Source organism: Emys orbicularis, chromosome 17 (assembly GCF_028017835.1).
Source record: "Emys orbicularis isolate rEmyOrb1 chromosome 17, rEmyOrb1.hap1, whole genome shotgun sequence".
In the NCBI taxonomy this organism is placed as follows: domain Eukaryota; kingdom Metazoa; phylum Chordata; order Testudines; family Emydidae; genus Emys; species Emys orbicularis.
In genome coordinates, this window is record NC_088699.1 from 22,668,230 (window position 1) to 22,695,594 (window position 27,365).

General features: G+C 56.7%; 1 protein-coding gene across 1 annotated transcript in view; it reads left to right on the forward strand.

The window, feature by feature from the left end:
* The window catches only part of HIP1 (huntingtin interacting protein 1), a 132,504-nt gene that overhangs the window by 95,090 nt on the left and 10,049 nt on the right, over positions 1 to 27,365 (forward strand). Inside the window, exons 6-19 of the mRNA XM_065418527.1 lie at positions 4,970 to 5,046; positions 5,456 to 5,517; positions 12,624 to 12,764; positions 15,157 to 15,214; positions 16,741 to 16,816; positions 19,011 to 19,145; positions 20,423 to 20,520; positions 21,827 to 21,899; positions 23,714 to 23,897; positions 24,590 to 24,678; positions 25,009 to 25,125; positions 25,419 to 25,520; positions 25,832 to 26,026; positions 26,543 to 26,690. Of these exons, the coding sequence (XP_065274599.1) occupies positions 4,970 to 5,046; positions 5,456 to 5,517; positions 12,624 to 12,764; positions 15,157 to 15,214; positions 16,741 to 16,816; positions 19,011 to 19,145; positions 20,423 to 20,520; positions 21,827 to 21,899; positions 23,714 to 23,897; positions 24,590 to 24,678; positions 25,009 to 25,125; positions 25,419 to 25,520; positions 25,832 to 26,026; positions 26,543 to 26,690 (1,555 nt within the window). The remainder of the gene's footprint in view (positions 1 to 4,969; positions 5,047 to 5,455; positions 5,518 to 12,623; positions 12,765 to 15,156; positions 15,215 to 16,740; positions 16,817 to 19,010; positions 19,146 to 20,422; positions 20,521 to 21,826; positions 21,900 to 23,713; positions 23,898 to 24,589; positions 24,679 to 25,008; positions 25,126 to 25,418; positions 25,521 to 25,831; positions 26,027 to 26,542; positions 26,691 to 27,365) is intronic.

A 27,365-nucleotide genomic window follows, 5' to 3' on the forward strand; every position in this document is an offset into this window, starting at 1 on the left:
CGGAGTCAGGCCTTGTCTTTCACTTGCTGGCCGGGGCCCGGCTGCCCCAGGGTACAGGACTGTGAAATAAACTGTCAGCTCCTTGTGTCGCCGCAGTGTTCCTTAGCTGGAGTCTCGGCTAGGAAATGCCAGACCCTGCCGGGAGCTGCCTGCCTTTGTCTTGGGGTGCAGTAGTCCCACCAGCCCTGCACTGGGAAAGGTGGCAGCTCCGTCCTGCTTGCTGAGCGGGGCAGTGTGGAGCAGGCAGTGGCAGGCCCCTCTGGGTGCTGAGAGCTCCCTGCAACACACACAGGTGGGAGGAGGGCTTGAGTAGCTGGGAAATGGGAGCATGAGGCCTGCCTCTCCTCCTCGGGACGGCCATGGTGGCAAATGCTCTCCAGGACTGTGTGAACATGGCCTTCGGATCCCAAAGCAGGGCCGTGGGCTTTGCAGGAGTGAGGCTGTTAGACCCAGACTCAAGAGCCGCTGTCTTGTTCCCCAGAGCTGCGGCAGCGAGGAGGCAGAGTCGCAGGGGGAAGAGGAGACCCTACTGGCTGTGTAAAGGGGCCTCATCAATGAGCTCCCAAAGCGGTTCCCTCCAGAGGGGCCCTTGGGCTACCCCCGAGGGAGCTGCAGGCAGAGCATTCGCAGCGGGAGGAATTTGCTTCCTCTCTGGCTCTGCCAGAGCTTTGGCTTTGAGGCAGGCTGCAAAGCTCCTCCTTTTCTCTCAGCGATGGGCTGAGATGCATGAGGGGTTACTGCAGTACGCTACCCTGGCGGGTTGGTGTTACTGGCCAGTTACAGACCCTAATCTTGAGAAAGTGAATGCTGCAGTGCTCAGATCCTGTGGTGATGGGACATGGGCCGTACCTCTGTCCCCCCAAGGGCACTCTCGTGGGCAGACAGAGTCCTGCATTTCTCCCATGTTTCTTTCAGTGGCCCCTTGCCAGGCAGCGCCTGTGTTGCCTTGTATCTCCCCCCCTCCAGCTCCTGCGGGGGGGGCTGAGCAGCTGGCGAACGCGAGGCCTGCTCAGCCCTTGGGCTCTCCCGGCCCATTTGCCTCATGGAGCTGGTGACTAGCATGTGCTGTGTGGGCGAGGGCGCCCGTTACGCAGTGCAGCTCCTCGGCGTGAATCCAGCCTTGCCAGGTAGCTGACTGCTGGATTTAAAGTGTAAGTGCAGTAAAAACCGCTCCCTTTGGGGAGTGGACAGGGCTGGACGGGAGCTAGTGTGATGTGGGGCTGGTGCAGTGGGGAAAGCTGTACCAGTTCCCCACACTGGGTAGAGTTATCCCGGGGTGGCCCCGAGTGGACACTCGCAGTCCGGTAGAAGAGCAGCCTTTTCCCCCCCCCCTTCATTTTAGCTTAACCCCTTCCCGTGTCATGAGCGAAAGGGGGGTTATAGTAGAGTAGCTGCACTGCTTTAAATTCACCCCGAAGTTAGATCAGAACAACTTTCCCATGTAGCCGAGGCCTAAGGCTTTGCCCTTGCAGCTTGTCTAAGGTAAAGGGAGAGTTAGCAGGTGCCTGGGTGTAACGGCTTTATGGGCGGGGAATGGAGGCCTTCTCCTCAGAGCCTTCCACTGGGGCTGTGGTGGGTCGGAGCACTCTGGACTCGCGCAGAGATGGGGCAGTCACAGTGGGACTCCATGGCTTCCTCTGGAGATGACCCTGCCCCCACAGTCCCCCTCCCAAGCACGGGACCTAGGGCAGGTTGTGCTGGCTGGATTGGCAACAAGCTCCCGGGAGGAAACGCATGTGGATTTGTGCAGAGCTGATGCCACGGAGAGCAGCCTTGTCCCTGTACAGCTGCGAAGCCTGGAACCTGTGGAGGGTGCTGGTGTGTGGCCTTCTGCGAGGTTGGGGGAAGCCTCCCATGGAGCCACTGCTCCTCTCCTGCCGTGCTCTGTGGCTGGCTCATGCGGGCAGAGAGACACGCGTGGCTTCTAGGGTTGAAGGGGAAGTGAAACCTAACCCAAGTGCCTGTGGCCAGGTGTGAATAACATGGGAGCTGAGACGCAGATGGGAATGGCCAGGTGCAGTCAGCACGGCTTTTCCTTGAGGGGGGCTGTTTATCAGCAGAGAGCAATACAAGCTAACACAAGAACACGTCCTCGGGCCCGGGGTTCAACCCAGCATGAGCAGCCCAGCCTCCCTGTAAGCATCCCCTGCCTGCTGGCTCCCAAGCCGGCCGTCTGTAATCAACCAGGGTGCCTCTGCAAGGGGGAGCTGAGCTGAGCTCCAGCCCTTGTTCCCCAGGGGCAGGCAGTGCCCAGTCCATGCCTTGCTCTGTGACTCCCCACTCAGTGCTCCGAGATCTCTTCGCCCGGCTGGATTTGTGGGTTAGATTTCATTTCAGGGGGGAAAATAGCGTTTTGGTCAAATCTGCTGCAGCTTGAATGCAGGCTGTTGTGCTGCCCTGAAGCCAGCCTGGAAATAAGATTTACTTGTGCTCATTAAACAGTGCAGAGCACCTGGTACAAGAGTTGGGGTGATAGCCCCGTGGTCCTGGCCCATTACACAATGGCTAATCCCATGCTGCCCAACCTGGCCCAAGCTCTTGTGCATTGTGAGCTGTTTAAGGTGAGTGGCTGCATGGATGAAATCATCTCTGTACGTCATTTTCTAATCCGAGTGTGCAGGTGCGCTCTGGGCTCCTGGGCTGAAAGGTGCTGAGCGAACGTTGGGTTTTATAGCTGGTGCCCTGCGGGAGGGTGGGGAACCAGCCCGGACTAGGGTTTTCCTGTCTCCGGTCTGTCTGCATCACAAGCTCCTCCTGAATCTGATTAGAATGCGACTCCTCACAGGTTTGCTGGCTCCCGGCCTGCCGTTGTACCTCCAGCCAGCTCACCACCGCTGCAGCCCTTTTAGCAACGATCTCGGAGGGTGACGGAGAGAGTATTCTAGAAAGGAGTCTGGCATGGTACTGGGAAGGAATGTGTGGATTGAGCATATCGTTAAGGCAGCTGCTTTCTTATGCCTATGATATTAAAATAAAGGATTGTCTTTTATAAAAGAATGTACCGTGCCGTCTCTGTATATGTGTGTAAAAAACGAATGCTGAGCGCTTACATAGCTACTGTCATCCCTGTGATCCCTGGATCTTCAAGTGCAATAACAGGAATAATACCTGGCTATAATTTACTTGGTACTTGGAGGGTTTCCCTCTTTAAAGCTCTGTACAAACATGCGTGCCCCCTACATTGTGGCTTTTGTATCTGCGCTGTGGTGCAGGTGAGCTCTGCAGCAGGGGCAGAGTGCAGCTGCTTCTCGGGTGTGTAAACCTCTGGGCTGCGGTCTGGGGCATGCTGGAGCTGTGAAGCTTACTGCTCCACCTGATGGTGATGGGGTGGTGGTTGCTGGTTTGGCCTCTCGTTCTCTCTCTCGGGACTCTTGATTATAATTACCTCTGAATGACTTTTTTAAAGCTGCCTTGATGCCAAGCCTATATTATCTACCCAAGATCTAAATCTAATTAGGACTGTAATTTAGTCCTCCCTGAAAACAACCTGGAGATGATAATTTGGTTACCAAGGTGGCATGTAGAAAAGGCTTCATCTTCTGGAGCGGTGATACCAGCCATCCCCTCCCCCGTGCGCGTGGGACAGATGAGGTTACAGATTCTCTGCTTGGCTCTCTGCAGCTAGGAAGATCATGTGTCCTACATGCTCCATCATCTTCCACTCTAACCCAGGAGTGTCCAACATACAGGCCAGCTGCAGATACTGATCCTACCTCCATGGCCGTATCTCTCTTCCCCAGGAGACAGAGCCGCTAGGCAGAGGAATAGAGGCGCCCTGCCTAGGATGGGGAGGCTGGGGGGCTCAGGGCAGTAGTAATGAGATAAGGAGCTGTTAGATTCTAGTCCACTGGTTTGAACCTGAAGTAGGGCAATGGGAACCAAAGTTGCTGCCTGCTACTGGCTGTCTGGTGCCTCTTTGAAGAGTTGGTGGCCTCTGAGTGAACAGGTGTCCAAAGCACAGTTAAACCTCTGAGCCTGCATCAGAGAGGCCAAGGAATCAGGGGCCCATGGGGAATGTCCCTCCCTTCTGGCCCCTAGAGGGCAGGGTCAGGCAGCCACGTGCTGCTGTTGTTTGGCAGATGTGCCTGCTGGTTCCCGTCAGTTGCCAGAGGCCTCACCTCAAGCCTCCTGAAATAGCAGCCAGTCCCAGCGCTCAGCCGTGCAGTGCCCCTCTCCCAGAGGTGGGGTCTGGACCTAGGTTGGCTGGCCTAGTGGTGAGGGTCTGCCCCTGCCTGTGAGCTACTCCCTGTCATCTGGCAGGAGTGGGAGCAGCTGTGTGGCCAGCTGGAGGAGGTGGGGGCAGCCAGCAGCAGATGGGGCGCAGTACTTGCGGGGCACGAGAGGAGGCAGCTGCCAGGGTCGCCCCAGAGCCCTTCTCCTGTAAGTCGCTGCCCAGGTCAGAGCAGCTGAGCCACATGAAGTGTGGCCTTGCTGTGAAACTTCGGCATGAGGTTGTGGTGTGCAGCTGTGAAAGCTGCTGGCCCGGTGTGCCTCGCTGGGTGGAAACTAGATGGATGTGTGACCGTTCGTCACTGTTCAGTGCCTTTGAAGCCCATCGTGTGACTGTGTATGTGTAAACTGCAGCGGCATTTTCCTGCACTGGACACTGCCCTTGGGCGCTTAGATGGGAGCCAGCGGGGTGGCTTTTCAAATCCAGAGAGCTGAGGGCGGTGAGCAGTGAGCCTAGCTTGTCACTGAGGGGGTCTGCGCACCTGGGCAAAGCATGGCAAGAGAAATACAATCCCTCTCCCACACCGTGGGGCTGTAGGGAACCAGCTCTGAGCCATCCCTCCAGTTCTGTGACCTGAGCCCCTTCCGTTGGGTGTTTGGAGATCCCTGCCGGGCGCACACAGCCACTCCTTCAAATACCCCCTGGGGCATCTGGGATCTGCCTCTAATCAGAGATGGCTACTTGGTCTCCAGTGTGGGGGCCCCTTGCTCTGACTACTCCCTCTCTCTCCTCATGCAGAACCCCCGGTTCCCAGGCAATCTCCAGATGTCTGACCGGCAGCTTGACGAGGCAGGAGAAAACGACGTCAATAACTTGTAAGTCCAGAGCACGTGAATCTGGGCACGTCCATGATGGGAATTACTCCTGCCGTAGCTGAGAACCCAGCCACAGGAGACGTAAGGGGAAATCTCCAGGAGTGGCAAAGGGCTGGCAGGGCCATGGAACCCATCAGGGTCTCTTCATGGCATTGCTGTGTGAGCCACGGGCAGAGGACAAGGCCACACTAACAGGAACTCTGGTCCCATGTGTGCCCATTGGCTGGGGCTGGGACATCCCTCCTGACCACCCCTTATAAAACAGTACTCCACAGCAATGGTTGGCTGGATTTCCCCCCCACCCGCCCCCCCGGGCTGTTGGCCAACCCCCCCCCCCCCCCCGGGGTTTGTGGGAGGGGGCTGGGTGGCCTCTGTTTTGTTTGTAACATTCTTGTGCCCTCTTTCCTAGCTTCCAGCTGACGGTGGAGATGTTTGACTATTTGGAGTGTGAGCTGAACCTGTTCCAGACGGGTAAGGCTCTCACTTGTTCTGCACTGCTGACATTCAGCTGTGGGGCAGGAGCAGCCCCCCCGGGTGCTGCGGTGACATCCCTCTCTGCCCGGCTGAGCGCAGCCCCGACGGCCAGCGTGTATGTGTGTGTGCGGGGGGTCAGAGTGTTTGGGGTCCCAGTCCAAAGCTGCTGTTCGCTCTGTGTGTGTGTCCGTCTGTCCTGCCGAGGTGCAGGAAGGGAGTTGGCTGAGGACGTCTGAGCTCATCTGTTTTCCATGCACTCCACCAGAGTTATTATTAGCTGAAATTATTTCATGTCAGACCAAATGTGCCTGGCTCCTCCCAGTCTGCCCAGCCACAGCCTGCCTGCCCTCCGTTCCAGCCGGCCGTGCCAAGCCTCCAGGAACCACCTCCACCCTGTGGCACGCTGCACTTCCTCCCCGAACCCCTCCTTGCTTTGCTTCCCATCTCTGAGTTCTCCCGGGCTTGAATGTCTTCCTTTGCCCTTAGCTCTGGGGTTTATGGCTTTCATGACTGGAGAGAGCAGCTTTCCCCTTGCAGACCCATCACAGAGATGCTGTGTGCTTCAGGGCTTGCTGTGGCGGGGGAGCGACTGGCTCGGCGATGTGCGCTCCTACGGGTCGCAGTGGAGCAGAGAGAAAATAACGAACCAGTCTCCACAACGTACACTCGGGTGCTCAACTGCCACGGGCTTCCGTGTAGCGCTGTAGGATTCTGCTTGTTGGGCTGAGTTAGAGCAGGGTGATAACTGCTCGCGCTGTGCCACGTCGGGTCTTGGGTGCGGTGGCTGTAATAGAGTGGAGGTGTTTGCTTGCGTTGGAGCAGGAGTGAAGCAATATGTCAGGGGACGGCGGTTCCTGGCTGCTGCGATTTCATCGGAGAGGTGCTACGGTTGGGTCCTAGCACGGAGGGTTCCCCAAGGATGGGCTTTAATCGAGTCAGCGTGGTGCCGCTGTCTCGCAGTGCTAAAGGCACGTACAGCCGATGGAATCCGGTTGTGCCCCAGTGTTGAAGGGCTCTGTTGCAACGGACTGTTGTGATAGGCTTTACTCCACTGGCGTTACTGCATCTCTAGCAGGGCAGTTACGCACATGTGCTGGAATACAGTAGGGGGGAGGCAGCTGTGTCTCCAGACTGCAGGTGGCCTGGGTCTGTGCTGGGATGTAGCCTGGGTGATCCCGTCGTGTCTGTTACTGGCTCACGCACGGTGATAGAGCAGGATAAGGGCAGTCACATCTGTGGGACAGGCAAGATGGTGCCCTTGTGTCTCGTGGGCTAGCACGGGTAATGCAGTGATCCTTGGAGGGCAGGCCTGGCGTGCTGGGCTGCAGTCACAGGGCCAATCCGGGGGTAACACCATGCCCCAATATATGCAACCTGCCACCCGAACGGAAACCGAGAGTAACGACAATTGAACACATGGGATCAAAGCCCAAACAGGGTGGGACTCCATAATGGGGGGGCCCGTACCCACTCCTGACAGAAACCTGCGGGGTGAGTCTCTTTCTTTCATAAACTCTGGTAGCATTTGTACAGTTTGTCACATCAGAGTCTCATTGTCAGCATCTAGCGTCGCCATGGTGGCTCACGAACACCCGTGAACCGAGCCCCCTTCACTAGCCCCGCTGTACAGACGGGGAAGGTGAGGCACAAGGCTTATCAATGACTTGCCAAGGGTCATAAGACAGGTCTGTGGCAGCCCTGGAAGCAGAGCCTCCATCTCCTGACTACCAGTCCAGGGCTTCAGCCACGTACCCTTCCTCGGTGTCTGCAAGGGAGCAGTACGGTGCTGCTGTGCCTCTGAGCGAGACAGGGCTCTGTGCGCTGGCATCTCTGGAGCCGTGCGCAGGTACTTGTCTGATCCATCAGCTTCATAGCCCCACTGGGAAGGAGGGAGGCCCTGTAATGAACTTGGCTTTGTTTTTCGGCTGCTAGCTTAAGTGAATTAAGCAGGGCTAATATCAGCTCTGCCTATTTACATCTCATTAGTGTAGCTTAGTTTCTGATTTACTCTTAAATCGCTGCTCAACTTCCCTGCTAATTACCGGGGACGTCACTTGATTATCCGAATGGGAGGGGAGGCAGACAAGCTGGTGGAAATCCAAACTGACTCCCTGCCTCCCGCTGCCTGGGCGAGGATGACATTGCTAATTGTTCCATTGTGTGCATCCCCTGCTAAGGAGAGAGCAGGCTAGCGCGGTCCCCAGGGAAAGGCCCAGTGCTCCCCCTCGGGGGCGTAGATGCTTCAGCTATCAAAGGAAGGAGATGACGAGCCTGCAAGTCTCTAGTTGATGCCTGTGTACAGAGCACAGCTGCAGGTGTGATGTGAACGGGTTCCCACTGCAGCAAGGCCTGCAGAAGGCACGAGAGGGTGTTCTTGGGGATGTGGAGAAACGTGGAGCCTGCCTGCCTTTCAAACTCCATCGCTGCTCCCTGTTCATCTTCCCTTTGGGGTCCTGCACTCCCCTTGGATCCCACAGGTCTTTGTGATTCCACCCACCACTGACGTGCAGCCCCCTTTGAGGCAGAGCACAGCAGCTGTTCATTACTTTGGCCTTCCTTTGGTTCGGGAGCAGGATGGGTGTTGTCAGTGGGGCCTGCCGCCGAGGAGGGAGATAGGGACAGATCCGTGTGTCCTTAAAGCTCTGTTGTCCCACCCAGTGCCTGCCTCGTTTAGGAATAACACATTACAGAGGAGCAGGGGTTGTCTCTGTCCAGCGTAGACGGACTCGAACCCGACTAGGGATCTCTCTAGCGTTCGCTGGGGGCGCATCTGGCATTCAGCACGGGGATTCTGGGGTGAATTCTTGAGCCGTTGGCACTGGACTCAGTAAATGGGCAGACACCAGGGGAAGGGGACCTTTCTCCAGGTCCTCCCTATCTCTTCTCCCGTCTCTCCAGGCACCCATGCTCCAGCAGGAGTTTAGAGGATGTGCATAGCGAGGATGTCCCTCCAGGCAGGTGGCTCGGCAGGTATGAGTGCCCCACGGAGAAAGATGTAGGACCCCAAAGCTAGCAGCTCGACGCCCGTATGGAGAAACAGAAGGGCACGCCCTCGCTAGCCCTGTCAGCCAGGTCTGGGCTGCAGGGGGAGAGCGGTGATCATCGCCAAGCGCTGGTGCACTCCGAAGGATTTCCTTGTGCCATTGGTGCACTGATGAAGTCTATCCCTCCCTTTCCTAGCATCCCCGGAGGGAGGCTGCTGTCTGCCCCTAGATTCCTGCTCTAGCTTGACAAGAGTGGAATGGCTGGACCCCGACTACCTGGCATTGGCCGGGTGGCTCTGCACTGCCACATGGGAGAGCGGGGTGCTCTCAGGCAGAGGCCACTCTTGGAAGCAGCATATTCATCCTCTGGGAAAGGAGGAGATGTCTCATAGAGCTCCCTGCCTCCACTCCTAAGGGCTGGGAGCCCTGCACACAGCCTGTGGGAGTTCTAGGCCTCAAGTCACTGAACAGCGACCCTTCCAGCCAGCCAAAGAACGGCACTGAGGGGGTGCGGAGGGCAGCTGGGAGGGGCAGGGGTGAAAGGAGAGGAAATATGGAACTCCGGAGCGCTCCAGCAGGAAGGGGAGAGGAGTGACTTGCTTTGGGTGCCTGATGAGATAGGACCAGGAAGGAGACCTGGGCCCTGGTGAGGATGTCTGTGCAGTGCCCTGTGCCCACACGCAGCGGCAGGCCCAGCTTTCTGGGGGGAGTGGTACCTTCCACTCGGAGCCAGCTGACCCACCCCCATCTGCAGCAGGTACTCCCTAGGAAGCCACAAAGGTCCCAGCTGCTCCATTGCAGCCAGCTTCTCTAGCTGCGGTGCGTTTGGAAAGTACCCTGCAGCCCTTGCGTCCAGGCGCAGTGCTGTGCTGCGTGGGAGAGGAATCGGAGTGCGCTGGCAGAGCGAGCCGGCAACCAGGCGAGAACCACCGTCAAGGCGCCGGCAGTGGCCTCCTTGCTTAGTGCAGATGCAGCCACAGACCGGAGCCATGCAACGACTGGGGAGATCGCTGGCAGCCATCAGTCTGAGAGGCTCTGGAGAGACCTGCATAGACAGCAGAGTTCTCCAACTGTCCATTTAATTAAGCCAAGGGCAATGGGGAACACGGGGCCTCGCCCACCTCCAGCCGGCTGCCTCTAGCAGCCTGGGAGTGCCGCCGTCGTGGTGGCACCGTGCCCTGCTGCCTGCAGCATGTAAACAGACGCTTGTCTCCCCTTCCGGACGCAGGACCCAATCCTTCAATTGATCCAGGCTGGGGGAGGCAGACGTGGAAGAGAGATACGGTATAATCCCGGTCCCACTGAAGTCAATGGGAGATTTTCCGTGATTTCTATGAGCCCAGGATTTTGCCTGTTGTCTTTCTTCTCTGTCTATTGCAAATCAGCGTAGACATGAGCCAGCATTCTGCTCGCTCTGAGATGTTTCTGGAGCCTCCTCACGTTAGCATGCACGGTGCATCTCGGAGCCAGAGCAGCCTGCACGCTCATTACAAACCAGGGGCACGTTTCTGTGAGCAGTTCTCCCCTCACCGGCTCCCTCCCCACCTAGCATCGTCCAATGCTTTGCCTTTCTGATCAGTGAGAAACAAAGGGCAGGCAGAGAATGATTGCTGGGGACAAGTGAGGGGTGACTGATGCTCTGCCTGAAGACTGAGCAGGCAGGAGCTATGGACTGTGGACGGGATCAGAGCTCCAGATGAAGTAAAATCCCTTCCAGGCTGCCTTTACCCCTTAGGAGGGAGCAGAGAAGGACATGGCGCCAGTGCTTTCGGCCCGGATCCTCAGAGGGAATTAGGCACCAAACTCCCTTTGATTTTCCTTTGCAGCTCACCTTAAAGCAAAGTTGCTCAGGTCACCTGAGCACAGACAAAGCAGCTGAGAAATGTCCTAGACAGTTACTGCAAAATGGTTTGTCTGCAGTATTGACTCAGGGAAGTAACTGTCCCTAGTAGGACGGTGCTGCCCTCGCACCATGGGCCAGTCAGAGCCTCTGTGAGGGGTGGAGTTGGACCCACTCCCATGGTGTCAGTGCAGCTGGTCCGGTTGGTGGTTGTATTGGCAGATGGTGCTAACGGGGCGACCTGTTCAGAGCTCTGTTCATTTGGAACCAGTTCCCTTCAGGGCTGAGACCGAGCATAGAATCATAGGGTTGGAAGGGACCTCAGGAGGTCATCTAGTCCAACCCCCTGCTCAAAGCAGGACCAATCCCCAGACAGATTTTTGCCCCAGATCCCTAAATGGCCCCCTCAAGGATTGACCTCACAACCCTGGGTTTAGCAGGCCAATGCTCAAACCACTGAGCTACCCCTCCCCCCTAAAAAAAAATAAAACTCCACTAATGTAAGTGAGAGCTTTGCTTCAGATCACAGTCCTGAGCCCACTGTTGAGTGACCCTGGGTATTTTATGATTTCAGGATCGAGCCATATGAATGTTGCGTTCCTCTGTGGGTAAATACTGAAATGGTCATTGAGCGGGAGGGAGAGCATGAGACATTCCAGCCCCCAAGGGCTAGTCTGTTAAACCTCAGGAGCACTGGGATGGGATAGACACTGGGCTCCATTCTTGCCTCAGCTACAGCTGTGCTGGGCCTGATATACCTGAATGGGGGAAGAATTTGGCCCATTACCTTTGGGGCCCTGCCTGCTTCTCCCCTTGTGACCCATCTCCAGAGGCAGGTTCTTCGGTGGGGCACACATCTGCTAGCCCATGGGTTTGCAGGTGGCTTAGCATTGTGCTTTCAATGCTTCTCCCATGAAACTAAGGTTCGAACATTGCAACCGCTGAACCCTGGTGGATACACTGAGCATCTGAGATTGGAATGGGGATTGAGGACTAACCTACAAGCCTGCTCAGTGAGGGGCTGGATATAATGTATTGTCCCACCTGATCGGGTTGCTGAGTGCTGTGTTACATCAGACCTCTTGGTAGCACACCAGATGTACCATGATTCAAATGCAAGCACTGAAGATATCTTAGCTGCTAGGCCCTATTGGCTCTAGCACCTGGCAGTCCCAGGAGGCACTCAGATGAAAGGGTGACGTACTAGGGCAGGCAGAAGAGGTCACGTGCTCTATGCTCAGTGGCTCAAAAGTAATTCCTAGCGTGGCCCTTTGGGGACACCCACCAGAGTTAGGACTTCTCGGGCTTGGGGGAGTGCCCCTTTTAGTCCATTGCCCTGTGATAAGCAATGAGGTATCCCTGCAGGTCCCCGGCCTGGATTCTGTTCCATAGTGAGTCTCGTTGGGGGGCCACTCACATTGTCCTGTCCCAGTGCACCAGCTCCTCCCAGCAGGTATCCAACCTGGGGCAGCCGCTCCAGCTCCTTGCACAGGGGCTGTCACACCTCAGCTGCCTTCAAACGCTGCACTCCTCCCAGCCCACAAGATACCCTGCTGGCCTGAATCACTCTTGAGCAACCCTGCTGCCAGCAGACATGGAAACGTCCTCCTCCTGCCGCACTACGACCCCCCAGCCATAGAGGGGGACAGCAGTGAATCTCCTCTCAGCAAATTGATCACAACGTGTGTAATATACACATGGGAGAGCTCCCTCCTCGGTGTCCAATGCTTAACCAGCTTTGTCCACTGAAAACTGGTTTTGCTAGTGAACTATCTGAATGTCCCTTAGCTATAAATGTCTGTCATCTGGTTACCAGGTGTTCTGACCATGGCCGTGTGGCTCACAGTACAGGACTATGGTTCATGCAGCTCCCCTGTGCACAGATTACCTTAGCAAAGCCATGGATAACGGTGGGGCTAGTGCGGTTTTCTGTCGGCTCCCTCGTTCGCTTTCCTCCTTTTGGTTTAAAACCAATGGAATTTGGTTTGTCCAATCATTCCTGTGAAATGAGGATAGAGACTCTTAGGCTAGCATGGAGGGGAGGAAAGGTACAACAGCCGAGATGTACAAGTGTCCTGTAATGGTCTGGATGCTTCAGTGTAGTGATATGAGCAGCTGTGCAGAATAGTGTGTGTGTGTGCGCGCGCGCGTACAACAGCAAAGCGTACTTATATGAGCAGCTGTGCAGAATGACCTCATGGGATGGGTGTGTGTGTGAGAGAGAGTTCAGTGAATTTCATGGACCAAGCCCTGAGTGCGCTGTGTCTCTCTCCTGTTAGTATTCAGCTCCTTGGACATGTCTCGCTCCGTGTCGGTCACTGCTGCTGGCCAGTGCCGGTTGGCCCCGCTGATACAGGTGATACTGGACTGCAGCCATCTCTATGACTACACTGTTAAACTCCTCTTCAAGCTGCACTCCTGTAAGTACACCGCAAGCAGCTGCCATTTCACTGCTGGGACGTGCTGAGAAGTTCTGATGGAGCAGATGTAAAGTTTCTGTTTCAGAGACGGAGCCCTGTCCCAAGGCTGTGCGTGTAACAGGTGTGCCAAGCACAGGGAAATGCCCTGTCTGTGTTTCCTCTGCTCCCAGAGCGAGGGGTGCCCAGGCAAAGGGCTGGTTTAAAACACTGGCGGGGGCTGGCTCGGAAGCATGACCCAGTGGCTTGCTCTGTGTCATGCGCGGAGACCAGGCCAGGTTTGACGCCTGCCTGTAGTCTCAGACTGGTAGTGTATGGAAGCGCTGATGAGTCAGGGCAGGCTGGAGATCAGTGGCTCCCTCTAGCTGATGAGGAAGCTGTGTTAATGGGTGTCAACGGCAACCCAGCCTGATCTGTGATCAGTGCAGAGAGAATCCTCCCCAGGGAGAGGGATGTGGCACATTAACTGCTGATGTGCCCTGTGGATTGATGCAGAACCGCCTGGTCTGGGCCAGTGGAGCATTAGCCTCATGGCTGGGCCCTGCATTTGCTGAAGCCCCTGCTGCACCAGCTGTGCCCTTCCCTGGGGAGGGGAGGGGGGGGATACTTGACTGGCAGCCCCCTCCCGGGAGAAGGGAACAAGGCATCCCCTTTCTACCCTTCAGGGCAGGGCATAGGAGACCCCAAGGGCCAGGGGAGGCTAATCCAAACACCAGCATGCTTCCCCCTCTGTTCCCAAGACTGGATGCTGGGCTAGCCACTGGGGCCCTTCCCCCACCATAGCTGGAGAGTTGGAGCGGGGCAGGCGGGGGGGATTGAACAGAGAAGTGGTGAGATTGTGGGGGCGGGAAGAGTGAGGGAGAGGGAAAGGGGAGGCAGGGAAAGAGATGATGGGGAGAGAGGGAGCAGCCAGGAGGAGCGAGAGAAGGGGAAAGAGGGCACAGAGGAAGGGAAGCAGGGAGGCCGGGTCAGTGAGGTTGGCCAGGTGCAGGTGGAAGCCCAAGAAGCAGTAAAAGGCATGGGGGGGGGGGATCCCTCTGCATGCCCCCGGAGGGGACTTGTGCTCGTGTCTCATAAAGCGACCCCCAAGGAGCACGTTTCTCTTTAGAATGCCCCAGCCCGCCCCTTCCCCCGCAAGGGTGCTGGCCTCCCTCCCTGCCCGCGCCAAGGTACTCAGCAGCTGTGTCTAGGCCAGGACCCTGTGGCCTCGCCAGGCCAGCCCTGAAGGAATCGTAGCCACAAGGGGGTTTCTGCATCTGGAGGAGTAAAAGCAGAGAGCCGTGGGAAATGTTCACCCTCCCCACACCTTAGCTACCCCGCGTCCTCCAGGGCGCAGCTCCCAGGACGTGCCGAGCTGTTTCATTTCTTCCTGGGCAAGTCCCGGGGCACAGGTCCAAGCAAAGATCACTTCAGGCCCTTTGACTTCGGCGAGGTTGGCTTAATAGCTTCAAATGGATTCCTGCAGTATGAGAAAGTGGCACCTCAGTGATCCTGGATTGAGCCTGCTGCTGCCAGCTCCCCGGCTGAGTGCAAACGAAGGCCTTTCCCTTCCATGAGTGAGCCCCCGGGGATCCGCCCCAGCCAAGGGACATTTCCTCCGCCAGTCCCCCCAGCTCCTCCAGCTGGGAGCCGCCTCCGAGCCAGTGCTCCTGCCCTGCAGTGCCACCTGCTGGGAGCGTCTGAGCAGTGCTCGAATTACGGGGGAGAAGTGGGGGTGCCCTTAGGGAACGCGGACAGGCCTGGAGGTGCCAGGGTGCCCCTTGGCGGCTCCTGTGCTGGCATCCTCTGTGCTGAGGCCAGCTGCAGCAGGAGTCTCTTCTCCTCTCTGCCCTTACCCCCTCCCCGCCTTCTGCCCCGCTTCCTCCCCTCCCCCTGCCCATTACCCTGCACCTTGTGCCCCTCCCCCTTCCCTACCCCTCTCGCTTCCTGTTGGGATGAAAGGGGCTTCTCCAGCGCCGGGCATTGGAGCCTGGGTTACGCCAGTGAAGAGACAAGCCCAGGCAGTGGGACCTGCTGTGGCTACGGGACACGCACCCTCCCCTCTCGCCACAGACCGACCCCTCATTGTGCCCTGGCTCCTTCCACAGGACAGCAGCGGTGGCTGCCGTCACGGTTCTCTGCAGCTGAGCACAGGGAGAAGTAAGGGGCCAAAACACACCCTCTACACCCCTTCCAATAAGTCAGAAGTGGGGTAGCCCCTAAAAGTAGTAGGGGGCCCGCCCCCAGGCCCTTCCGTAAGTCAGGCCCTGAGGCTGAGGCTGCAGTGATGAACTGTTCTCGGACTGGCTGCTCCCTCTGTGCGGTGCTGCTCGGCTGTCTGGAAATGAGCGCGGTGCTCGAGGCGACCTGGGAGCTGAGCATTCCCTTTGCATTCCATTCTGTGTCTCTTCCTCAGGCCTCCCCGCTGACACACTGCAGGGCCACAGGGACCGTTTCCTGGAGCAGTTCAGAAAGTAAGTGCCCTGAATGCCCAGCCTGTCCCCTTTGGCACTGAGCCTTTGCATGCTGACGTTAGCTCAAAGCGGCTATTCCTACGTTCATTATTGGTTAGGTAACTCCAGCCACTCAGACCCAGTCTGCAGGCAGCTCAGCGCTGACAAGAGCCCCCTGGGTTTGAAATGAACCGTCTCTGGCTGAGAAATGAAAAAAGTCCTGATTTCAGGGTCCCCCGGCTCACAAATGTTTATCCTGGAGCTGGGCTGGCCTCTTCTCTGCCCCCATGCTGTTGGGATAACCCATTGGCACTGAATAATAATCACTTTATTAAATCCAAGGAGGCTTTGGGGCTCTACTGGCAATGTATGGGAGGTGCCAGCCATTGAACTGCGGTTTGGCTGCCATGTGCAGTCGTCACACTGAGGTGAAAATGGGCAGGTGCAGCCCTACTCTGGGCTTTCCTGGAGTCTCAGAGCCATTTCGTAGAAAGGCCCTTTGGGGGTAAGGTAATCAGGGTTTAACCAGGGTTGTCAAGCGTGGCCGCAGCCCAGCTGTGCGCCAAAGGGTACTGCTGGGGCTGGCTCCTCGGCTGATGGTGCGCACATGCTGCAGCCGTGTGTTGCTGGGTCCATCAATCCTTCCTCCCTTGGAAATGTACCGAGCGAGCAGCGTTTTCTGTTCCGAGACGCTCTGGCTTTCATTCCCCCTTCACCTTCCCCAGCCTGGAGGGAGGGGCAGGCTGTGATATGCTGAACGGATCCTGGGAGGACCTTATTCACAGGGGTAGGAAACCAACAAGGGAAGCAGGAAACTCGGGGGAGATGGATCTGGTGGCTGGTTCTTCTAGGATTTAGCTGGTAAATTCTTTCCCCTTCATTCTTAGGCCTGGTCTACACTACCCGCCTGAATCGGCGGGTAGAAATCGACCTCTCGGGGATCGATTTATCGCGTCCCGTCAGGACGCGACAATCGATCCCCGAATCGACGCTCTTACTCCACCAGCGGAGGTGGGAGTAAGAGCCGTCGACGGGAAGCCGCGGAGGTCGATTTTGCCGCCGTCCTCACAGCGGGGTAAGTCGGCTGCAATACGTCGAATTCAGCTACGCTATTCGCGTAGCTGAATTTGCGTATCTTAAATCGACCCCCCCCTGTAGTGTAGATGTAGCCTGAGTCACAGCTGCAATTTGCATCAGTGACGGCCCCTTCCTCCCTAGGTGTATGGGGCAGGGGCCCCACCCTCCTGGATTCACCTTTTACCAGTGTGTTCGCCACTTGGCTTGAGGCAGATGTCCGGGTACTGTCCCAAGGAGCAGAGCCGGTGGCTCTCTTCCCAGGGTCCCCGTCTTGAGTTGTATGGCAAGATGGCGTCCATGTGACTGAGGTCCAGGGCTGCCTTTCCCTCTCTGCGTGGGATGCCTGGTTTGGAACCACAAGTGATGGGCTCTGTTAAATGAGTGTGGCAGGGAAGCCACCTGCATCCCGCGACTGCCTGGTTCTGCCCCAGCCGGCAGAGTCCCCTCCCTTACGTCCCATTTCCTTCCAGGTTGAAAGATTTGTTCTATCGCTCCAGCAACCTGCAGTACTTTAAACGGCTGATTCAGATCCCACAGCTCCCAGAGGTGAGACCCGAATGGCTTCTCTCTTGCCCTTGGGCACAGGCTAGGAGGGAGGGGTTGCAGTGACCATTGGCGTGACTAGGCAGTGGTATCTAGTGGTTAGAACAGGGCCCCAGCAGTCAGGACTCCTGGGTTCTATTCCCAGCTCCACTGCGGTTTCTGGGCAAGTCAGTTGAACCCCAGCGTTGAATGCTGGGTGCCTGCAGCCAAGCCCTGGAAGCCATATTTGCACTTACAGGGGATTGCTTTTCAGATATCCCTACTAGAGCTGGGCAAAATTTTGTTGGTAAAGAATAAATTCATTGAAAAATGCACTGCGAGGCACCAAAACTATTCACTAACTCGGCCACCCTTTGTGCTAGACATAGGCGTACGCAGCACATTTCATTAGGGTGTGCACCCAGGGAATTTTTTTTTTTTTTTTTAAGGCAAACATTTATTGAATACTCAGTCATAAAGGACATTATTTTTATTCATCAAACTAAAGAAACTAAAACTTAACTAAACTTAATATTTTTTAAATTAATAACTAACCTTTACTTAAAAAATGAGACACAAAATACCAAATTTTTGCTGTAGTGATAACCAGGCGTATACAAAGATACAGTCAATTTTCATGATCTTAACCAGATAATGAGCTCACCCAAACTGACCCAAACAGATTAAGGTTTCTTCATCTTCCTGTCCTAGAGAATGAGACGTCGCTCACCCGGTGTGATGGACTTAAATTCCTCAATCACATCCTTGTATTTAACTGACGAAGCCAATTCTTGGTCAATGTACAAAATCATGAGTGAGTCGAGGCGCTGTTGGGACATTGTACTACTTAGTTTGTTTTTTACGTGTGCTAGTTTCGAAAAGGCTCTTCCACATGAACGGCTTGTCTGCTCCTTTTCTTATCTTAACAACGAACCGATCTATATTTGAAAATTACAAGGGGGTATCATACGATTGAATTAAAACGTAAAGCCACGGGCTTGTTAGGCTAGTTCAGTAGAGTACATGCGACAAAGATTACAAACACTGTAGACACGGCGCTGGGTATGCCTGACACAGCCGCTTATATAGGTCAAAGAATTTTCTAGAATAGTAGTCGGAGGGGAGGGGAGGACCAACAGTAATGCGGCGCCGCAGTAGTGGGGACGCATGCTGCGAGCGAACGCGGATATAGAGCGTATCACGCGATTAAATTAAAACGCAAAGCCACTTTTGTTTTTGAGACATTAGGGCAGGCGCGGGCAAACTTTTTGGCCCGCGGGCCACATTGAGGTTCCAAAATTGTATGAAGGGCCAGGTAGGGAAGGCTGTGCCTCCCCAAACAGCCTGGCCCTGCCCCCTATCCGACCCCCACCCACTTCCTGCCCCCAACTGCTCCCCTCAGAATCACCGACCCATTCTGCTCCTTGTCCCCGACCTCCCCCCCCCCCCGACACCCTCCCAACCACCACGCCGGGACCCCACCCCCCCACCAACCGCCCCCTGCTCCCTGTCCCCTGACTGCTCCGACCCCTGTCCACCCCCCCCCCGCCTCCTGACAGACCCCCGGAACTCCCATGATCCAGCCCCCCGTCCCCTGACCGCCCCCCCCCAGAACCTCTGCCCCATCCAGCCCCCCACCTCCCTGTCCCCTGATTGTCCCAGGGACTCCCTGCCCCTTATCCAACCCCCCGGCCCCTTTACCATGCCGCTTACCCCCGCCTCTCCCGGAGCCTCAGCACACTGCGTCCAGGAGCGGCCCTGGACAGCGCTGCAGCGGTGTGGCTCCGGCGGGACCTGAGCTCCTGTCGCTCGGCCCGCTGGAGCTCGCAGCCCCGCCCCCTTACCACGCCGCTCCGAGAGGCAGGAGCTCAAGTCCCGCCAGAGCCACGCCGCTGCAGTGCTGTCCAGGGCCGCTCCTGGACGCGGCGCACTGAGGCGCCGGGGGAAGGCGGGGGTGGGGCCGGGGGGATCCTTCCTGGCTAGGAGCTCAGGCGGGCCGGGCAGGATGAGCGTGCCCACCCCGGATTAGGGTGTGCCTGGGCACACCCCATACACACACCTGTGGTGCTAGAGAAGGGAGGCGAAGCGCTGCCTCATAGCACCATTACGACCCCACTAGGGCTGCCTGGGGTGGTGCGGAGGGCGGATTTGGGCCCCTTATGTCCCACAGAGCCGCTTTTCTCAAGATCCTGCCATCAGTTCTCCCTTTCCACTCTAGAATCCGCCCAACTTTCTGCGGGCCTCGGCTCTGTCGGAGCACATCAGTCCCGTGGTGGTGATCCCGGCTGAGGCCTCGTCCCCAGACAGCGAGCCCATCACCGATCTAGTGGAGACGGACACAGCGTCACAACAGGTGAGCGCCTGGCCCCCTGACGTCGGTCTCTCTCTTTGAGCTCACAACTGGCTCTGCCTATGTCTGGCCAGGTTTTCAGCTGCCAAGAGAATATGCCTGGCCTTTGCATGCCCTGCCATGGCTCTGGGGCTGTGCTGCCAGGACTGTGATCTCCTTAGCTCATAACATACTCAAGGCCTGGTGCCTGTTTGGCTGTACGGCACATGGAAAAGCCAGGGCATCAACGCTGCTTATTCCCATGGGTTTAGTACTGAGTCAGCGCCCTTGGGGGTGCCGTGCTGCTAAAGGTGCTGTCTGGCTAATCGGACATGAAACCAAGAGTCAGGGAAGAAATCCAGGGAGTAATTCTGGTGCCCTGGCCAGGTGACGATTGATTGATTGATTGATTGATTGCATTTGGCTTCCCCTGCATTTCCCCTCCAGTTCTAGATCCCCATTTCCTGTCCTAATACACCAGCCCAGAGGTGGCTCCATTTCGGTGGCTGGTGAAGTGGTCCCTACATCTCCTGTTAACGTAATGGCTTTTGCGGCTGTGGGTGGTAAATACATCCCTGTAATGTTGTTAATTTAGGCAGTACCATTTGGAGCAGACAATAGATTGCCCTAGTTGCAGCTCTTGGGTTTGAGTCTCTGCATCTTGGGGAGTCTACTGCACCAGCGTGGAGCACGGCCATTCTGCTGTGGTGGGATTTTAAACCCACTTTGCACTAGGGTAAATGACTGCCCAGCTGCAGGGCATCAAATTTGGCCCATTGCCTCTTGTGGTGGCTAATGGTGATATTTCACATGAAGAGAACCGGGGATTTCTGTCGTGCCAGTAACTCCTTTGGCAGCTAGTGGTTGCCTGCTGGTAAATGCAGCTAACTCGCACCACTACAAGTACCTCGTAAGTAACTGCTCCGCTTACAGTTCCAGACAGGGTTGGCCTTCTGCCCGCTGCAGTTGTCTGTCTGTCCCAGTCAGACCCCAGCTGAATTAACTAGTTGCAGTTAATAAAGCAAGTAGAACTGCCCTCAGCTGCGTCAGGCTGCATAGAAGACGGGGGCCCGTGCCTGATGGGAGCTGTCCGTCTGCAAGGGGAAGGGATAGCTGTCCCTTAGAGGGCATGGGGCAGCTGCCATTCTTGCTAAGGGGTGGGGTCCTGGTGTATGGGGGAGGGGTCTTCTCTTGTGAGGGGGTCGGGCTGAGACGGGGGTGGGTGGGTACGTGCGCCCCTGGCCATGTGCAGGGCAGCAGTAGATTTGACTCCAGGGATCTGTATTTGTTTCCCCCTCCAGAGCTTGTTTGACAATAAGTTTGATGACATCTTTGGCAGTTCGTTCAGTAACGATCCTTTCAACTTCAGCAGTCAGAATGGGATGAACAAGGATGACAAGTGAGTGCTGGCTCAGGGGCCCCATAGCTGCTGGTGGGGCGTGTTTGGTGTCAGGGGAAGGAGCTGTGAATGCGGAGGCAAGGCAGGGGCCAGCTCTGTGGGGAAGGCCTGGGCCTCCCTTGGAAGGGGCACCCTGGGGTTGACTGGTGAGGGCTCTCCTGCCCTGGGGTTCATCTGTGAAGGGCACTGAGCGGCGGGCCGAGCTCTCTGAGTCCGGGCTGGCTCTGTGATAGGCGTTTGATGCCTGGCCATAGGCTGGACCCTGGGCAAGTGGGCTAGGAGCTGCAGCACGTAATCAGCAGCTGGCAATGGCCCCCGCACTTCGCACAGCGTGGCCTCCTGCAGCTCCTTGTGGTGTTCTAGGCAAGGAAAGGCTCCTCCAGCCCCAGACACTTGCCCCTGCGAGCTGGCAGTCAGCAGGAGCGGTGGGTCATTTCGGAACGGCCCAGGGGTCCTTCCAGCCCAGTATCCTGTCTCTGACAATGCCCAGCTCCAGCTGCTGCAAAGGATAAAACCCTGCAGGGGGCAGTGATCGGATAAGTTGCCCCCAGGGGAGGTTCTCTCCTAACCCCAGGAGTTAGATCTGCTCATGCCCTGAAGCAGGAGGGCTGAGATCCTTTCCAGCGCTCTTGTTCATGGTTAAATCTTTACTATTACAGCTCTTCTCTGTATTCACGGAATGGTCCAACCCTTTTTTTGCAACCTGTTTAGCTCTTGCCTTCAGTTCCATCTTATGGCAATGAGTTCCACAGGCTAACAATGCATTGGAGGACAATATACTTCCTTTGAACAGTTTTGAATTTTGAATGCCCCCGTGCTCTTGTGTTATGAGACCCCCTCCTCTAGACCAGTGGTTTTCAACCTGTGGTCCGCAGACCCCTGGGGGTCCACAGACTGTGTCTAAGATTTCCAAAGGGGTCCGCACCACCATTTGAAATGTGTTAGGTTGAAAACCTCTGTTCTAGACCATTCGTTATTTTGTATACCCCCATCCTGTCCTCTCTGAACTGTCTCTTTCTAAGGCAAACAACCCTGTTCTTTCTCTCTCTCTCGATATGAGAGTTCCAGGCTCCTGACCATTGCTCGTCCCTGAACCCCCTCCTCTTCTGCACTATCCTTTGAGACAGGGGGACCAGTGCTGCACGCAGGATCCCAGGGGAGGGCACCCCTGGGTCGATGTATTGGCCTCATCATATTTTTGGTGTAATTCCCATCTGATCCCCAAACCTCCTCTGCTCGGGGTGGCAGGGGCACGGGCTAAGGGGCACAGCACGGAGGAAGCAACTGGTGTCATTCTCCTTGCCAGGGACCGGTTGATCGAGCAGCTGTACCGGGAGATCGGTGCGCTGAAGGAGGAGCTGGAGAACTTCAAGGCAGAGGTGAATGTATAGCCCATATTACTCCCGTGAACACAGTGTGCGGGCTGTGCACTCTGCGGCCAGTGATGTGCAGATCTGGGACCTCGCTGGTGTGATCGCTGTGTCTCAGGGCAGGGTCAGACCCATTAGCCCGTACGTTGGATGGGAAACACGCACCTCCTGCTGAGTCACACTGAACCAGGGGCCCAGCCTGGCTCTAGGGAGCACCGAGCTCCAGAGATGCCACCTTTCCAAGACCCTGGGGCTGTTACTCTCCCAGTTGCGGAGACTGTTTCTGTGCCCAGGGCCTGCGCCAGGGGTGGTATTTCTGCTCTGCCACCTTAGGGAGGAGTTGGGTTTCCTCGTCGTCCCAGGGATACCAGTAGGGTGACCAGATGAGAATTCCAAAATATTGGGACCGCCGCAGGGGGAGCACCTTTTCAGTTGTTATGCTCACCCGTCCGAGTCTTCGGCGGCTCTGCGGCGGCGGGTCCCTCAGTCGCCGACGGTATTCGGTGGCATTTCGGCGGCGGGTAATAAACCTTGCCACCAAAGAAGGGAGTACCCTCTGCCGAAATGCTGCCGAATACCGTCGGCGACTGAGGGACCCACCGCCCAAGTGCTGGGTGAGTGTAACAATTGAAAAGGTGCTCCCCCTGCTGGTCACGGAGAGAAGGGGGGGGGAAGCGCCCGAAACAAAATATCGGGACAAATGGCGTCCCGACCATACTTCGGTCGGGACATGGGACAAACTGCTCGATATCGGGACAGTGCCGATTTTATCGGGACATCTGGTCACCCTAGATACCAGGGCTGTCAAGTGATAGCTGCTTAGACAACTGCCAGTCAGGCACTGGCTTATGCTGAGTTGTCAAGGCTGAATCCCCACTCTGTCACTTCGAGTGCAGAAGGTGGGGGCCCGCAAGGATTTTAAAAATTAATACTGGCCACTCCAGGCTTGTATTAAACTCCCAAGGTTACAGCTTTTCTCTGACCTTGGCTTGGTAAACGGTGCCACCACCCAAATGCAAAAAAACGCCTTTGAACCCAGGAAGGTACCCTCAAGCCTCTCCCCCCCCCCCCCCCCCCCACACACACACACACACACACACACTGAGAAAGAAAACAAAGGAAATTTTAAAAGAGCAATTCCAAAAATTAAGCACCCAAAAGAGCTTTCTGGGGGGTTCAGCTTAAAGGTTACAAGCAAACAAAAGCATCTGGGGTTAGCACAAAGGAGAGCCACAAGCCAAAACAAGAAATAATCCTGATCGCATCTAACTAAACATTTCCTATCCAAATCATTTCTTCTAGGTATGGAAGATGAATTTTCATACCTGGTTCAAACCTTACACAGCATTGCTGCTCCATCCCTGCAGCCCAGAGAACAACAGACAAAGGGAAAGTTTCTTTCCCAATTTTAAAAGTTCTACCTTCCCATTGGCTCTTTTGGTGAGGTGCCCACTCCTTTTCTTTTACCTGTGGGCTTGTTAACCCTTTACAGGTAAAGCAAGCAGAGGATAGACACCAAGAGAGATTTTGCAGCTGGCTGGGTGTCTATAAGGGAGCTCCCCCCTTCAGTTATTACACGAGTGCTGTTGTTTTATAACTCACCACAGAATCCCTGCGTGCTGAGTCGTTGGTGCTTTTGTTAATGGGTTTCTTAGAATTATGGGCCTTGGGCACTTTGATTGGCTGGCCCAGGTCTAATTAGCTACAGCAGTGTCAGAGCTGTGTTTCAGACTGTCCTTTCAAAGGGCAGCTGGCATCGAGGCAGCTAGGGCTAGAAGGGTGTTTGACCCATCGGCCCACCTCTCCCCCTTGGTGACCTGCAGAGCCATCGCCTAGGGGTGCAGCTGAGGGGACGGATCAGCGAGCTGGAGGCAGAGCTAGCGGAGCAGCAGCACCTCAAGCAGCAGGCCCTGGACGAGAGCGATTTCCTGCACACCGAGTTGGAGGAGCTGAAGAAGCAGTGGGAGGACACTGAGAAAGCACAGAGGAGCCTGACGGAGATTGAGAGTGAGGAGAGACCTCTGCTTTGCTTCGGGGGCTGCCCCCTGAGTCCCCAGCCCAGCCTCTTCTGCAGGGTTGGCTGTAGGGGGAGCTTGCAGCTACTCCAGCCCCAGCCTCTATCAACAGGGAGCACGGCGGGCTGGCTGTGGGGGGAGATCCAGACCACCCCAATCCCAGGCTCCCTCAACAGGGGGTGCAGTAGGGGGCAGGCTGGCTGTGGGGTGGAGATTCAGGTCAGTCCAGTCCTGGGCTCCCTCAGCAGGGGGTGCTGTCGGGGGCAGGCTGGCTGGGGGCAGGAGCTCCAGGTCAGTCCAGTCCTGGGCTCCCTCAGCAGTGGGTGCTGTAGGGGGCAGGCTGGCTGTGGGGCGGAGCTCCAGGTCAGTCCAGTCCTGGGCTCCCTCAGCAGGGGGTGATGTAGGGGGCAGGCTGGCTGTGGGGCAGAGCTCCAGGTCACTCCAGTCCTGGGCTCCCTCAGCAGGGGGTGCTGTAGGGGGCAGGCTAGCTGGGGGCAGGAGCTCCAGGTCAGTCCAGTCCTGGGCTCCCTCAGCAGGGGGTGCTGTGGGGACCCATGTTTCACAGCTGGAATGGCTATAGGAATGGGGTGACTCATTTGCCCTAGTGAGACGGGATTTTCCTTGGGAGACGTCCTTGGCACGTGTGTTCCCAGGTCGCTCACCCTGTGTGTGTCTGTGTTGCAGGGAAGGCGCAGGCTAACGAGCAGCGGTACACCAAGCTGAAGGAGAAGTACAGCGAGCTGGTGCAGAACCATGCTGACCTGCTGCGCAAGGTAGGGCCCGGCTCCCCTCTCCTGCATTCCACCCCTGCCAAGCCTCCTGCTGGCTTTGGGTCAGTTCTCATGCCCAGGAGTAGCAGGGATCTGCCACTGTAGATCCATGGGCCATCGTGCCCTGTGGCGAGCCAGCTCTGCTGTTGTTCCGGAGGCTAGTGGGCGAAGATCCCCCGTGGGGAATCCCCTACCCCTACCCCACACCAGGGAACAGGATTGTGCTCTGAGAGCAGGATGGGGGCAGAGGTGAGGCATCGGCCCCGTCCAGTGACTGGGTGGGTGACGAGCAGGGGCTGACGCAGCTGATGAGTTCTTGCTGATGTTCCCCAGAACGCAGAGGTCACCAAGCAGGTAACGGTAGCGAGACAGGCCCAAGGCGATGTGGAGCGGGAGAAGAAAGAGTTAGAGGACTCCTTCCAGCGCGTGAGCGAGCAGGCCCAGAGGAAGGTGAGTCCGAGTGTGCAGAGCGGAGCAGGGAAGGCCCGGAGCGTGGGAGTGTCAGCTGGGGGTGCTGGGCGGGTTAGAGCCCAGCGTGAGGGAGTCCGTGCAGTAGACAGGTCTACAGCGTTGTGCCCGTGGGACGGTACAAGCGAGGAGTGAGGGGAGAAGGCTGCAGATTGGTGATGTGATCAGATCCTGAGCTCTCAGCTCAGGTCTGCAGTGGGTAACGAACAGCCCAGGGGCAGGGAGTGCCACCCTGTGATGTGCACACTCAAGGGTTACTTCTGCTCTGTCTGCAGGCTCAGGAACAGGCAGAGGTCTTGGAAACCTTGAAGAGAGAGCTCACAGCCAGCAAGCAGGAGCAGCAGGCCCTCCAAAGCACTCTGAAATCCAGTTTGCAGGTGAGCACGTGCTTCCCTCAGTGAGATCTCCTCCTCTGAGACTCGGTCTGGCCCTCGCCCTGGCTGGACGTGAGTGGGTATCTACTGGTAAGTGTGGCTGTGCTCAGCCTGCCAGCGGGACGGGCTGTCTCGCTGCGCTGGGAGCAGTGCCAGCATCGCGGGCGGCAGGAACTCGCTGCCCCAGCACACCGGGCTCTGAGGTGGTTTAATTTTGGAATATAGTAGGGGAAGCGGGATCCCAGAATGAGGGCGCTTGATCCACCCTCATCTTTTCTTTCCCCGTTCCTCCCTCTGTTCCCTTTGCCCTGCAGTCGGAAGCAGAGCGTAGCACCAGGACAGCGGGCTTGGAGCAGGAGAGGGACACCCTGGTGGTGGCAGTGGCCCAGCGCAGCCAGGAGGTGGCGGCATTGCAGGCCGAGTTGCAGCAGCTGAAGGACACTCTAGACAGCGAGAAGGAGAGCAGCAGTAAAACGCTGGAGACACTGCAGACCCGGCTGGGAGAGAAGGTACTCCTGTCTGCCAGTTTGGGGGTGCCCAAGGTGGGCAGCAACATTGCAACAGCCACACTCCATCCCCTGGGCACCCTGACTTCACCCCGTGCATTGACAGAAGTCCAACGCAGCTCTTGTGTGAAATGCAGTAAACCTAATGCCGTGGAGCTGTGATCTGCAGAGGCTGCATGTCCCAGCATGCCATGCTGTTGGACTCCTCCTTGCTTGGTTGCTCGGGTCAAGATGGAGCATTGCATGCTAGGAACTGATAGCCCCAAACTGTTCTTCCTTAAATGCAAAGATATGGGGAACACCCCATGGGTGTGGCGTTATGGTCCCCATCTGCCCCCTTTCCTCCTGCTGGAAGGAACTGGGGCCAGAGCAGCCAGGGACAGCCCTTACTCTTTCAATTACATGGCTCTGGCATGTCAGTGGCCTTGCGTTCTTGCCCAGAGCCTCCTGGGTGCCAGGGTGGCCTGGCTGGGGCTTGGGAAGGCCCTGACCTCTCTCCTGTCTTTGTGTGTCCCTCAGGAGAGCCGTGAGCAAGCCCTCCAGCAGCGGCTCCTGGACGAGCAGTTTGCCTTGCTGAAGTGCACGGTGCAGGAGGCTGAGCAGATGGTGCAGGACTCCCTGAACCGACTCGACGACCCCGCCCACATCAGCTGCACAAGCTCTGCAGGTATGGCCTAGCTGCCCTGCCATCAGGGTTGGGCTGGCTCCTCCCTCTGCTGGGTGTATCCAGCTGCACTGACCTCTAGCTGCTCTCACACACGGCGTGAAAGCTCTTATGAATCGGGGTTGGGTGCCACTCGGGGCACCGGCCTGGAATTCAGTCAGTGTTTGGCGAGCCACATGCCTCTCCTAGGAACTGCTGAGGATAAAGCCTTGGGACTGCTCCCAGGCAGCTGAGCTGGCCCAGAGCTAGTGCCACTGACTGCAGCTTCCAGGGTCATAACCCCACTCACCCTCACCCGGGCGGTGCTTGGCCAGTGCCAGGTATTTCAGGGGTGTCTCACCAAGTGTTCCATAGCTCTGGAGTTGCACTAGAGTGTGTGTGCACATACAGACCCGTGTGCGTCCAGTAAACTGAGTCAGTTACATTCGGGGGGGTTTCCCAAGGAATCATTTGCTGTCCCTCCCTAAAATCTTCAGCACAGATGGGTGCAAAGGCTACTCCTGGGGTAATTCTGCGCCTCTGTGTGTGCGCAGAATTCATGTTCCCCGCAGATTTCTCTGCTTCCCCGCAGAAAAATGACTTTCTGACAAGGAAGCAAAGGGAAGCTGCAAGAGCTGACTCAGTTTCCTGGACGCTCCCAACAAGCCTCTGTGCATCCAGATTCCCCCCCACACCTAG